The sequence below is a fragment of the Bos taurus genome, chromosome 29 (genome assembly GCF_002263795.3).
Source record: "Bos taurus isolate L1 Dominette 01449 registration number 42190680 breed Hereford chromosome 29, ARS-UCD2.0, whole genome shotgun sequence".
NCBI classification, from domain to species: Eukaryota; Metazoa; Chordata; class Mammalia; order Artiodactyla; family Bovidae; genus Bos; species Bos taurus.
This window is the reverse complement of record NC_037356.1, coordinates 27,293,448-27,307,778: the sequence shown is the minus strand read 5'-3', so window position 1 is coordinate 27,307,778 and position 14,331 is coordinate 27,293,448. Positions and strand designations below refer to the sequence as shown.

At 36.8% G+C, this 14,331-nt stretch overlaps 1 protein-coding gene across 1 annotated transcript; it reads right to left on the bottom strand.

Annotated features, from left to right (window-relative positions):
• Window positions 1-505: 505 nt before the first annotated feature.
• OR8D6 (olfactory receptor family 8 subfamily D member 6) lies at window positions 506-1,447 on the bottom strand. Its single transcript, NM_001390035.1, has one exon. The coding sequence runs from the start codon at window positions 1,445-1,447 to the stop codon at window positions 506-508; it is 942 nt and encodes a 313-aa protein (NP_001376964.1).
• Between the last annotated feature and the right edge of the window lie 12,884 nt (window positions 1,448-14,331).

The window sequence follows — 14,331 nt, the reverse complement described above, 5'->3', positions numbered from 1 at the left end:
CAAATACCTAAGGGGATTTACATATTTAGTCATCATTTGATATTACAACTTTAAAAACTTTGGTCAGGAGTTTTCAGTTTAGCAAGAAAAATTACAAAAAGAGAGTTCTGAGGTACCTATAAGCTTATACCAAAGGGTGAAATGTAGGTAAGGGTTTGTTTCTTGAGTAGGTAGGAAACTAAGGACAGTTAGGATGAGATGACTGGATGGCATCACCAACTCGATGGACGTGAGTCTGAGTGAACTCCGGGAGTTGGTGATGGACAGGGAGGCCTGGCGTGCTGCAATTCATGGGGTTGCAAGGAGTCGGAAACGACTGAGCGACTGAACTGAACTGAACCGAAAAGACACTTGGGAATAGGGGCACCTAAAGAGTAATTGAAAATATGTTATTCAGACCTTTTAATTTAAAATGGCTCTTGATGTGAAAATAATTAGTGCTAAAAACAAGCTAAAAGAAAACACAAGGTCTATTTGTGCTATTTCTTTTCAAAAGTACTGTTTTCTACACAGACCTGGGAACTATCCCACCCTTCAGAACTTTTTTAATGGATTCTTTGACATCCTTGTTCCTAAGGCTGTAGATAAGGGGGTTAAGCATGGGAATCACTGTGGTATAAAACACAGAGGCCACTTTCTCCTGCTCTGTGTCACTGGTAGATGGTTTAAAATACATGAAGATGATGGAGCCATAGAAAACCCCAACAGCTGCAAGGTGGGAGCTGCAGGTACTGAAAGCCTTAGATCTGTCTTCAGCTGAGTGGATGCGCAAGATGCTGGGAAGGATAAAAGCATAAGAGATGAAGATGGCTACAGCACATGCAAAGACATTGAATCCAACCAAAATCATCACAGAAAGTTCCTTGGTGTAGTCTCTTGAGCAAGATATATTCAGAAGAGGAAGGATGTCACAGAAGTAATGGTGGATAACATTAGTGCCACAGAAGGAGCGACTAGATATGAAGCTGGTGTGAATCGAGGCTCCAACAGCCCCCATTATATACACACCAGTGACCAGTAGGAAACAGACTCTGTGGGACATGGTAACAGTGTAGAGCAAGGGGTTACAGATGGCAACATAACGATCATATGCCATGGCTGTCAACATGTAGGAGTCATTAATACCGAAGAAGCAGAAGAAAAAGAGCTGGACCATGCACTCAGGGAAAGAAGTGAAGTTCTTCTCTGACATGAAGTTCACCAGCATCTTTGGAATTATGACTGAAGAGTAGCAGAGACCTATGAAGGACAAATTACTGAGAAAATAATACATGGGCACGTGAAGCTGAGAACTGATCCTGATTAAAATTACCAAGCCCAGGTTGTTCACCATGGAGACCATGTAGATCATTAGAAACAGGAAGAAGAGAGGGAGCTGGAGTCCTGGCTGGTCTGTTAACCCCTCAAGGATGAACTCAGTTACTGAAGAATGATTTCCTGTATCCATTCTTCTCCCAATTGGTTTGGGGAAGAGAGTCTCATTGGCCAAATATTGTCATCTGATAGGATTTAACAATCCAAGATCTGATGAATGGCATGTTTTCTAACTGACCCAGAATTTCAGGAAACAAGAGACTAAAATCTATTCTTGATTGAAGACTTTATCAAGATGTTGGTGCTTTATTTGGTTTCAGTTTTTACTACTCTCAAGTGACATTTAGGGGTGAAAACCATTTTGTCTTTACAAATGGAATTTTAGATTCCCCTATTAATGGATGGATGGATGGCATCACTGATGCAATGGACATGAACTTGGGAAAATTTGGGGAGATGGTGAGGGGCAGGAAGGCCTGGCATGCTGCAGTCCATGGGGTCACAAAGAAACAGTCACGACTGGGTGACTGAACAACAACAATTAATGGAAAACTACCTTTCTGTAATTCAGACACCTTTAGAGAAACAGTACAGTGTTACCGCCCTGTTTTGTTGATGTCCAGTCTGCAACAATCTATTCTCTCTTCCAATGTCTCAAGGCCGAGTATAACTGGTCTCTTGCTGGTATCTCTTGCATTTCTCCTCTTGGCTTTGTCATCTTTAACATCTTTAATTTGGTCTTCTCTGACTCCAATTGCAAAGTGCTTATTTCCTCCAAGATATTTTGACTTTTTCTTTGTTTTTGCTTGACTGAGAGACTGAGAAAGAGGTTAAGGAAACATTTGCATTAAATCACACAATTTGAAAGCAATAATATTTTCACTGCTTATTTCATTAAATAAACCTTTAAGATTCTGGGGGGCAGGTGTGGAGCTCTACTGCCATATGGCCACCAGAGACAAACCTCACAAGTTCCTTCATTTATTAAACCTGCCACCTGCAAATCCAGTGACCTGACTCTTTTTTCAGTCTTTCTTGCCCTCTATGAATGGGATCCAAAGTGGGGCAGCCATGTCAGTATTTGGATAACAGCTAAGAGGGGTGGGATAGGTTGGGATGGAGTGGGAGGTGGGAGGTAGGGAGAGGAGGGAGGGGACATATGTATACTTATGGCTGCTTCATGTTGATGTATGGCAGAAACCAATACAATTTTGTAAAGCAATAACCCTTCAGCTAAAAATAAATTAAAATTTTAAAGACAAATTATCCTGAGTGAAATGAATTAAAGGCATCAAAAGATACAAACTTCCAATTATAAGATAAAAACCCTGAGGATATGATATACAGCACGGTGGACTACAGTTCACAATACTATATTGTATATTTGAAAGTTGCTAATAGACTGGATCTTAAAGTTCTCATTACAAGAAAAAATTGTAACTAGGTGAAATGGTAGATGTTAACTAACTTAGTGTGATAATTTTGTAGTATATACATATATTGAATCATCATATTGTACACCTAAAACTTATACAGTGTTATATGTCAAGTATGTCTAGATAAATCTGGAAGCCAAACATTGTTCTGTGCGGAGAGAATACCCAGAGTAAAGACATTGACAGAGAGCATGCTTGGGGTGTTGGAGGAACGCTAGGAGGCCAGTGAGGCTGGACTATACAGAGCCTGAAAGACAAGTGGAGGCTGTAAATGGAACTATGCTCCGGCTGTAGGTATTGGTAAAACCTGTGAATCTCATCTCATCTATGATGGGGCAATGCTGGAGAGTTTGCAGAAGGCAGAGTGTTCTGTGCTCTGATGTATTTTTAAAAGGATCCTTCAGGCTCTGGTTGCTCTGTCAAGAATGGTCACTGAAGAGTGAACAAGGTGATTCAAGGAAATCAGATAGGAGACAAAATGTGCTCCTGTTGAGAGATGATAGCTTGGGCCAGACTAGTAATGATGGGGATATCGAGAAGTAGTCAGAAAAATTGCGACTGGATTACAAGTTGGATACGGGCGTCTGAGAAAGAGTGGCAGAGATAGGATGGAGGATATGGGCCTGAGATTGGATCAATGGTCATGGTAGAGAGCAGGTTTAAGAGGCAGTTTTCTATTTTCAATATTTTAATTGGATGTCATCTTATATGACCAAATGGATAATATTGAGTAGGAAACTGAAGGTATGAGATTGGAGTTCAGAGGCAAGGTCTGCCTAGGACATTATTTGCTGAATCATCAGTGCATGTATGGCATTAAAAGCCAAGGGACTGGATGAGATCAATCAGGTATGATGCATACAAACACCTTAAAGGAGTTCCTGGTATGTGAAAAGTTATCAATAAAGTTTGGTTTGGTCATTTTTATTGTTATATCTGATATTTTGAACTAGACATTAAGAATTTTTAGTGCCTTTTCTCCATTCTTTTTCTATTCCTTATCACCTCCTCTTGACTACTCCCTATAGCAATTCACCCAGAGCAGTATTCCAACAGAGCAATAGTGTTGCTCTGTGGACATTCAACACAGACCCTAGGACCTAGCAGAGATCTGCACTTAACTGTTCACTTTTCTCTCTTCCTTCAAATTCTACCAACACGGTGACCTTGGCAAGCTTTCTACCCCTAATTTTTTTTCAGTCTTCAAATAAAGCAATACTCTCAGACAGTAGCCTATATTTACATGAAAGTTACCTAGGTTTTCTTTCTTTTTTAAAAAATTTCTTTGGTTACATTTACATTCTTTGCATTACTCTCTTTTCTTAGAAAAATCTGAATAAGGAGTACCAAGACTGGTATAAGATTTAATTCAGTGCTGTTGTTAGAAACTGGATACATTTCAGATAAATATTAAAAACATATATACCTGTATGGATTGTGACATTAATAAAAGATAGTTCAAAATTTCTTTCCTTGACAAAGTATTAGATACAAAAGTCCTTTAACATCTTCTAATGCAATAGGAACTCTTGGGTGATTCTGTCCCTGAGGCATAGGGTTGTTTGAAAATTTTTGAAGATTGGGATGTTTAAGCCTTGAAAGAGCCTTTTTTTTAAATTAGAAACATCTAACTTAATTTAAGTTCTGGGATATGTTTCTCATTTTAGTATTGCAACCAGGAGAGATAAGCAGACAGAATAAATAAATAGAGGTGTCAGAAACAAAGCTAGGATTTCCTGTCTTTCATTTTGAAGGTTAGCTTTGTGAATCCACTGTTGGAAAGCAGAGAGTGGAGAATGGCATGATTTTTCACCCTTAATGTAGCAGTCTATGAATTAGACTGAGTGTCAGGAGCTTGAATTTTTATTTATCAATTGACCCATTGCTAACTCAGAGATGTTGGATAATATCAATTGGTTAATGTCAGTGTCCTTCTAGTAAAAGGAATTCCTGACCTGACTAAATCTTGTGATGTTACATTATTAATGCATATGAAAATTATCTATAAATTTCAAAGTTGCATATAAATGAGAGATATTATTAATATGACAGCACTCGGGAAGTCAAGAGTTTGAAGTCAGAAGAATAGGTATGAAACTAGTAAGAGGAGAAATGGTCTCTATGTGTTACACGCTTTATGCCTACCTGTCAAGAAGCAGACAACAACCCATTAGCATCAGTGATAAGAACTTTTAACTGCCTTCCAAAATTTGATTTCAACTACAGTATCTTATTTTTTATAATTATTTTTATTATTATTATTATTTAGTTTTCAACTACAATATCTTATTAAAGAAAGAAAGTGAAAGAAAGGTAGATAGAATTTCATGACTTACCTGAATATTACCAATAGGTAAAGTGTTGTTGGTCCCATATGATACGTTTTAACTTTGGTCTCACATAGTACATGCATGTGCACACTCACTCATACACACACACACACAAGATAATTTTACAACCAAACATTTATGGTTCCAAATCTTGCTGAATCTGGAAAAGCCATGGAGTTGGTGTTACATAAGGATTCAAGAAATGTTATCGACGAGTAACAGCTTAAAACCAATTAAGCAGAGCAAGAAAAGTAATCCTACTGACTCTCAGTCCTCTGTTATTGAAGAAAAATTTTATTTGCATCTACGTGGACCTTAAGGAGATGATGTAAGCGTAAATTCCCCTTAGGGCATTGTCATCCCAGTAGTTGCACTCTATAGGGAAGAAGCAATGAAAAAGTATCCGTCTGTTGGCAGTATAGTGGCATTCCTATTCCTGGAGTGTTTAAAACGAACATCAAACTTTTTTTCCCTGAGTGGTAAGAAAATTAGTAATGATTCCATAGCAAATATAGTGTGGTTGGATGGCATCGCTAACTCAATGGACATGAGTTTGAGCAAGCTCTGGGAGATGGTGAAGGATAGGGAAGCCTGGAGTGCTGCAGTCGATGGAGTTGCAAAGAGTCGGACACAGTGGAGTGACTGAACAACAACAGATAGCAAATATCAAACTTTGGAAATCATGTTAAAATTACATTGCTTTATTAAAACCACACAATATCAAATCTTTCCTTATCATTTAAAACTTTCTATAATCCAGTCAAACTCATTCCATTATCTCTGAACATAGAAAAATGTTACTGTTCTTAACTCTTCTAGATGTTTTCAAAGATAACACATGGAGAAAAAGAATAGGTGAATTTTTTTTTCTATAATTTAAAAAGGTCTGGTCTCCAAGGCCTTTCCTTATATATCACATGTCTGTGGAAAGCATATGTACATACACTTTCCTAGGTCAGTCCTGATTTCAAATATGTGTCTTTTAGCCAATAGAAGCTCTCATAAATTGTCTGTTGATTTCATTTTCAAAATGTTAGCAGCTTTATCAAGGTAAAATTGACATACAATAAATTGCACATTTAAAGTGTATAATTAGCTAAACTTGACATGTTTACCCATGAGATCATCACCAAAATTAAGAGAATGAACATATTCACCCCATCCTTTGTAATCTCTCCCCCTCAACCTTCATCCGTTCATTGCCAGGTAACCATGGATCCACTTTCTGTTACTGTAGATTAGTTTGCCTTTTCAAGAACTTTAAACCTATAGAACTATTTAGTATACACTCTTACCTTGACTTCTTTTATTCAGCATAATTATTTTGAGATTCACTCATGGTTTCTTTGTGTGTATCCATAGTTTCTTTTCTTCTCTTTTCATTTTTTATTTGTTTTGAATCATATGTCCAGCTTTTCTAGCACCATTCGATGGCCTTGTCTTTTTTTTTTATATACATCATTTTATTTATTATTTTTTATTTTTTTATTTTTTTGATGTTCAAGCTGGTTTTATTTTTATTTTTTATTTATTTTAAATTTTTAAAAGAAAATCCATCCTGAACCCTCCTCCCTCCTCCCTCCCCATACCATCCCTCTGGGTCGTCCCAGTGCACCAGTCCCAAGCATCCAGCATCGTGCATTGAACCTGGACTGGCATCTCGTTTCATACATAACATTTCACATGTTTCAATGCCATTCTCCCAAATCTTCCCACCCTCTCCCTCTCCCACAGAGTCCATAAGACTGTTCTATACATCAGTGTCTCTTTTGCTGTCTCGTATACAGGGTTATCGTTACCATCTTTCTAAATTCCATATATATGCGTTAGTATACTGTATTGGTGTTTGTCCTTCTGGCTTACTTCACTCTGTATAATAGGCTCCAGTTTCATCCACCTCATTAGAACTGATTCAAATGTATTCTTTTTAATGGCTGAGTAATACTCCATTGTGTATATGTACCACTGCTTTCTTATCCATTCATCTGCTGATGGACATCTAGGTTGCTTCCATGTCCTGGCTATTATAAACAGTGCTGCAATGAACATTGGGGTACACGTGTCTCTTTCCCTTCTGGTTTCCTCAGTGTGTATGCCCAGCAGTGGGATTGCTGGATCATAAGGCAGTTCTATTTCGAGTTTTTTAAGGAATCTCCACACTGTTCTCCATAGTGGCTGTACTAGTTTGCATTCCCACCAACAGTGTAAGAGGGTTCCCTTTTCTCCACACCCTCTCCAGCATTTATTATTTGTAGACTCGATGGCCTTGTCTTATAAATTTATTGAGATCAATTGGCCAACTATGTGTGAGTCTATTTTTGAATTTTTTATTCTTCTTCATTGATCTGTTTATCTATCTTGATGCCTGTATCACACTGTCTTGTTACTTGTAACTTCATAATGCATTTTGAAGTTTATAATAAATCCTCTAGCATCATTCTTTATCAAAGTTTTTTTTTTTTCTAGGACTTTTGCATTTTCTTATGAAGTTTATAAATAGCTTATTATTCTTCACAAAATGCCTGCTGGGGTTTTGAATGAGATTATATTGAATCTGTAAATAAACTTGAGAAAAACTGACATCTTAATAATGTGTCTCCTGCTACAGGAACATGGTATATTCAGGTCTCCCTTAATTTCTCTCAACAAGGTTTTGCTTATAAAGATCTTACATATACTTTGCCAACTTTATCACTAAGGATTTGATAAGATTTGTGCTTTTGCAAATGGTAGTTTTGAAATTTAGTTTTCTATTGTTTTTTGAGAGTGTATTGAAAATAATAAATTTCTGTTTGTTGATTTTTTTCCTACAATCTGACTAAAGTCGATTGCTATTTATAGTAGTTCTTCTTATACATTCCGTTGGGTTTTCTACATAGACTATCACATGCTATTAAGAAGTTTTATTTCTTCCTTTCTGGGATAGATGAACTTTATTAGTTTGTTGTTGATACTTTGCCTAATGCTTGGAAGTCTATTTGGTCCTGATATTAATAAATCCACTCCTTATTTTTAATAGAATGTTTCCATGGCATATAATTTTTATCTTTCTACTTTCACCTGCTTATGTCACTCTGTTTGAAAAGATTTCTTGCAGACATAGTTGCTCTTTTAGTGATTCAGTAGATGATTCATGAATTAGACCATTTGTAATTAAATTGATTATTGGCATGTAAAGGACTAAGTCTGACACTTTATTATGTTTTATTTTTTCCTATTTCCTCTGATTCCCTTTCTTGACCTCCTATGATTTACTTGATATTTTTTGGAATTTCATTTTAGTTTATTTATAGTGAATGACGTGAGAATGGATGTGAGAGCTGGACTCAAGTTGAGCACCGAAGAATTGATGCTTTTGAACTGTGGTGTTGGAGAAGACTCTTGAGAGTCCCTTGGACTGCAAGGAGATCCAACCAGTCCATCCTAAAGGAGATCAGTCCTGAATATTCATTGGAAGGACTGATGCTGAAGCTGAAACCCCAATACTTTGGCCACCTGATGTGAAGAACTGACTCATTGGAAAAGACCCTGATGCTGGGAAAGATTGAAGGTGAGTGGTCAAGTGGAATACAGAGGATGAGATGGTTGGATGGCATGACTGACTCTATGGACATGAGTTGAATAAGCTCCAGGAGTTGATGATGGACAGGAAAGCCTGGCCTGCTGCAGTCTATGGGGTCGTAAATAGTCCACCATGACTGAGCGACTGAACTGAACTGAGGTGCATAGGTCTATTTCTGGGCTTTCTATCTTGTTCCATTGGTCTATAATTTTTTCTTTCTTTTTTTTTTTTTGTGCAAGTACGATACTGTCTTAAAGACTGAAGCTTTGAAGTACAATCTGAAGTCAGAAGGGTTTATTCCTCCAGCTCCATTCTTCTTTCTCAAGACTGCATTGGCTATTTGGGGTCTTTTATGTTTCAAGTTTTTGTTCTAGTTCTGTGAAAATTGTCTTTGGTAATTTGATAGGGATCACATTGAATCTGTAGATTGTGTTTGGTAGTAGAGTCATTTTCACAATATTAATGCTTCCTACCCAGGAACATGGAATATCTCTCCATTTGTTTATGTCATCTCTGATTTCTTGCATTAGTATCTTATAATTTTCTGTGTACAGTTCTTTTATCTCCTTAGGTAAGTTTATTCTTAGATACTTAATTCTTTTTGTTGCAATGGTGAATGGGATTGATTCCTTAATTTCACTTTCAGATTTTCATTCTTACTATATAGAAATGCAAGTGATTTCTGTGTGTTGATTTTTGTATCCTGTAACTTTGCTAAATTCACTGATTAGCTCTAATATTTTTCTGATACTATCTTTCAGGTTTTCTCTGTACAATATCATGTCAACTGCAAACAGTGAGGATCTTATTTCTTCTTTTCCAATCTGGATTCTTTTTTTTTTTCTTTTTCTTCTCTGATTCCTGTAGCTAGGACTTCCAGAACTATGCTGAATAATGGGGGGGGGGGGGGGGGGCAGGGTGGGGAGTGGACACCATTGCCTTGTTCCTGATCTTAGTGGGAATGCTTTCTGTTTTTTGCCATTCAGAATAATATTTACTGTAGGCCAATCAGATATGGCCTTTATTATATTGACATAAGTTTCCTTCTATGCCTATTTTTTATTATTATTATTTTTACTTTACAATATTGTATTGGTTTTGCCATACATCAACATGCATCCGCCACGGGTGTACACGTGTTCCCCATCCTGAACACCCCCTGATACTTCCCTCCCCATACCATCTTTTTCAAGAGTTTTAATCATAAATGGGTGCTGAATTTTGTCAAAGGCTTTTTCTTCACCTATTGAGATGATCATATTGTTTTTATCTTTCAATTTGTTAATATGCTTTATCACATTGATCGACTTTCCTTTATTGGGGAATCCTTGCATCCTTGGAATAAACCCAACTTGATCATGGTGTATAAGCCTTGTGATGTGTTGCTGAATTCTGTTTGCTAAAATTTTGTTGAGATTTTTGCATCTATGATCATCAGTTATATTTGCCTATAGTTGTCTTTTTTTGTGTTGTCTTTGCCTGGTTTTGGTATCATGGTAATGGTGGCCTCATAGAATGAGTTTGGAAGTGTTCCTTCCTCTGCAATTTTTTGGAAGAGTTTTAGAAGGATACGCATTAGCTCTTCTCTAAATGTTCGATAGAATTCTCCTGTGAAGCCATCTGATTCTGGGCTTTTGATTTTTGGCAGATTTTTGAACAGAGCTTCAATTTCAGTGCTTATAATTGGGTTGTTCATGATTTCCATTTCTTCCTGGTTCAGTTTTGGAAGATTGGACTTTTCTAAGAATTTGTCTATTTCTTCCAGTTTATCCATTTATTGCCATATAGTCATTCATAATAGTCTCTTATAACCCTTTGTATTTCTCCACTGTCTATTGTAACACCTCCTTTTTCATTTATAATTTTGTTGATCTGATTCTTCTATGTTTTTTTCTTGATGAGACTGGCTAAAGGTTTGTCAACTTTATTTATCTTCTCAAAGAACTAGCTTTTATTTTTATTAATCTTTACTACTGTTGATTTCATTTCTTTTTCATTTATTTCTGCTCATATCTTTATAATTTCTTTTCTTCTACAAATTTTGGGGGTTTTTTGTTTTTCTTTTCTTTGGGGTCTTTTTGTTCTTGTTTTAGATGTAAATTTAGGTTGTCTAGTCAATGTTTTCTTGTTTCTTGGGTAGGATTGTATGGCTATAAACTTCTGTCTTAGAACTGATGTTGCTGCTTCCCATAGGTTTTGAGTTGTCATGTTGTCACTGTCATTTGTTTCTAGAAATTTCCCTTTTGATTCCTTCAGTAACCTGTTGGTTATTTAGGAACATGTTGCTTAATCACCATGTGTTTGTGTTTTTTTACAGTTTTCTTCTTGTAGTTGATATCTAGTCTCATGAGTTGTGGTCTGAGAAGATGCTTGATACTATTTCAATTTTCTTAAATTTATTGAGGTTTGATTTCTGACCCAAGATGTGGTCTATCCTGGAGAATGTTTCATGTGCACTTTAGAAGAAGGTGTATTCTTCTACATTTGGATGAAATGTCCTAAAGATACCAATGAGATCCATCTCATTTAATGTATCATTTAAGACTTATGTTTCCTTATTAATTTTCTGTTTTGATGATTGGTCCATTGGTGTGAGTGGGGTGTCAAGGGCTCCAAACATTTTTCTATCACTGCCAGTTTCTCCCCTTATATCTGTTAGTGTTTGTCCTATGTATTGAGGTTCTCCTGTGTTGAGTGCATAGATATTTACAATTGCTATGTCTTCCTCTTGGATTTATCCCTTGATCATTATGCAGTGTCCTTCCTTATCTCTTGCAATCTTCTTTATTTTAAAGTCTATTTTGTCTGATATGAGGATTGCTACTCCAGCTTTCCTTTACTTCCCATTTGCATGGAATATGTTTTCACATTCTCTTACTTTCAGTTTATATGTGTCTTTAGGTCTGAAGTGGGTCTCTTGTAGACAGCATAAATATGGTTCTTGTTTTTGTATCTATACAGCCAGTCTGTGTCTTGTGGTTGGAGCATTTAATCCAATTACCTTTAAAATAATTATTGATATATTATTGACTATGCCAAAGCCTTTAACTGTGTGGATCACAATAAACTGTGGAAAATTCTGAAAGAGATGGGAATACCAGACCACCTGACCTGCCTCTTGACAAACCTATATGCAGGTCAGGAAGCAACAGTTAGAACTGGACATAGAATAACAGACTGGTTCCAAATAGGAAAAGTACGTCAAGGCTGTATATTGTCACCCTGCTTATTTAACTTATATGCAGAGTACATCATGAGAAACGCTGAACTGGAAGAAACACAAGCTGGAATCAAGATTGCGGGGAGAAATATCAGTAACCTCAGATAAGCAGATGACACCACCCTTCTGGCAGAAAGTGAAGAGGAACTAAAAAGCCTCTTGATGAAAGTGAAAGTGGAGAGTGAAAAAGTTGGCTTAAAGCTCAACATTTAGAAAACTAAGATCATGGCATCTGGTCCCATCACTTCATTGGAAATAGATAGGGAAACAGTGGAAACAGTGTCAGACTTTATTTTTTGGGGCTCCAAAATCACTGCAGATGGTGACTGCAGCCATGAAATTAAAAGATGCTTACTCCTTGGAAGGAGGGTTATGACCAACCTAGATAGCATATTCAAAACCAGAGACATTAATTTGCCAACAAAGGTCCGTCTAGTCAAGGCTATGGTTTTTCCAGTGGTCATGTATGGATTTGAGAGTTGGACTGTGAAGAAAGCTGAGTGCCGAAGAATTGATGCTTTTGAACTGTGGTGCTGGAGAAGACTCTTCAGAGTCCCTTGGACTGCAAGGAGATCCAACCTGTCCATTCTAAAGGAGATCAGTCCTGGGTGTTCATTGGAAGGACTGATGCTGAAGCTGAAGCTCCAATACTTTGGCCACCTCATGTGAAGAGTTTACTCGTTGGAAAAGACTCTGATGCTGGGAGGGATTAGGGGCGGGAGGAGAAGGGGACGACAGAGGATGAGATGGCTGGATGGCATCACCGACTCGATGGACATCAGTTTGAGTGAACTCCGGGAGTTGGAGATGGCAGGGAGGTCTGGCGTGCTGCAATTCATGGGGTCGCAAAGAGTCAGACATGACTGAGCGACTGAACTGAACTGACTGATGCTCATATTGCTATTTTCTGAATTGTTTGGGATTGATTTTGTAGATCTTTTCCTCCCTTGTATTCCTTGACTATATAATTCCCTTTAACATTTCTTGTAAAGCTTGTTTAGTAGTACTGAATCTCTTAAATTTTGTTTGTCTGAAAAACCAATACAATATTGTAAAGTAAAAAAAAAAAAAAAGAAAGAAAGAAAGAAAAAAATGTTGATTTCTCCATCAATTTTGAATGAGATACTTGCTGTGTACAGTAATCTTGGTTGTAGATTTTTCCCTTTCAGTACTTTAAATATATCCTGCCATTCCCTTCTGGCCTGTAAAGTTTTGACTAAAAGACCAGCTGTTAAAAGTATGGGACTTCCTTGTATGTTACTTGTTGCTTTTCCCTGTCTGCTTTTAATATTATTTCTTTGTGTTTAGTCTTTGTTAGTTTGATTTGTATGTGTCTTGACATGTTTCTCCTTGGATTTATCATGTATGGGACTCTTTGTGCCTCTTGGACTTGATTGACTGTTGCCTTTTTCATTTTGGGCAAATTTTCAACTATAATCTTTTCAAAAAGTTTTCTCGTACCCTTTCTTTTCCTCTTCTTATTCTGGGACCTTTATAATTCGAATGTTGGTGTGTTTGATATTGTCCCAGAGGTTCTTGAGACTATTCTCAGTTCTTTTCATTCTTTTTACTTTATTCTAATCTTCAGAAATTATTTCCACCATTTAATCTTCCAGCTCACTGATTCATTCTTCTTCTACAGATATTCTGCTATTGATTCCTTCTAGAGTATTTTTAATCAGTAACTGTGTTGTTTGACTCTGTGTGTTTATTCTTTAGTTGTTCTAGGTCTTTGTTAATTTTTATTGCAATTTTCTCCATTTTATTTGCAATTTTTTAAAAATAATCTTTACTATCATTATTCTGAAATTTTTTTTTCAAGTAGTTGACTATTTCCTCCTCATTTGTTAGGGCTTCTGTGTTTCTACTTTGTCCCTTCATTTGTGTAGTATTTTCTGCCTTTTCATTATTTATATAACATTTTTTTTGAGGTGTCCTTTTCCCGGGCTTCTAGGTAGAATTCTTTCTTCCTTTTCCTTTCTGCTCTCCTAAGATTTGTCCAGTGGTTTCTGTAAGCTTGGTGAGATTTGCTTAGTGAGTTTTTGTTTGTTTGTTTTTCCTCTGATGTACAAGGCTGAGGGAGATGGTAATCCTATCTGCTGATGATTGGGCTGTATTTTTCTTTTGTTTCTTGTTTAGATGAGGCATTCTGCTCAGGGTGCTACTGGTGGTTGGGTGATACCATGTCTTGTATTCAAGTGGTTTCCTTTGTGTGAGTTCTCACTATTTCATACTCCCGAGGGTTAATTCTCTGGTATTCTAGGATGTTGGAACCAAAGCTACCACAAAGGCTCAGGGTTTGGTCTCTGGTCAGGAATGAAGATTCCACAAGGGGTTTGTTGTGGCATTAGGTTAGATTAAAGAAAACTTCATAAATGAGAAACCAAAGATGAACCCAAGTAAAATGGCAGTTACAAAATCAGGCAACTAATACTTAAAATATTGCATGTGCTTACTTAACTTATATGC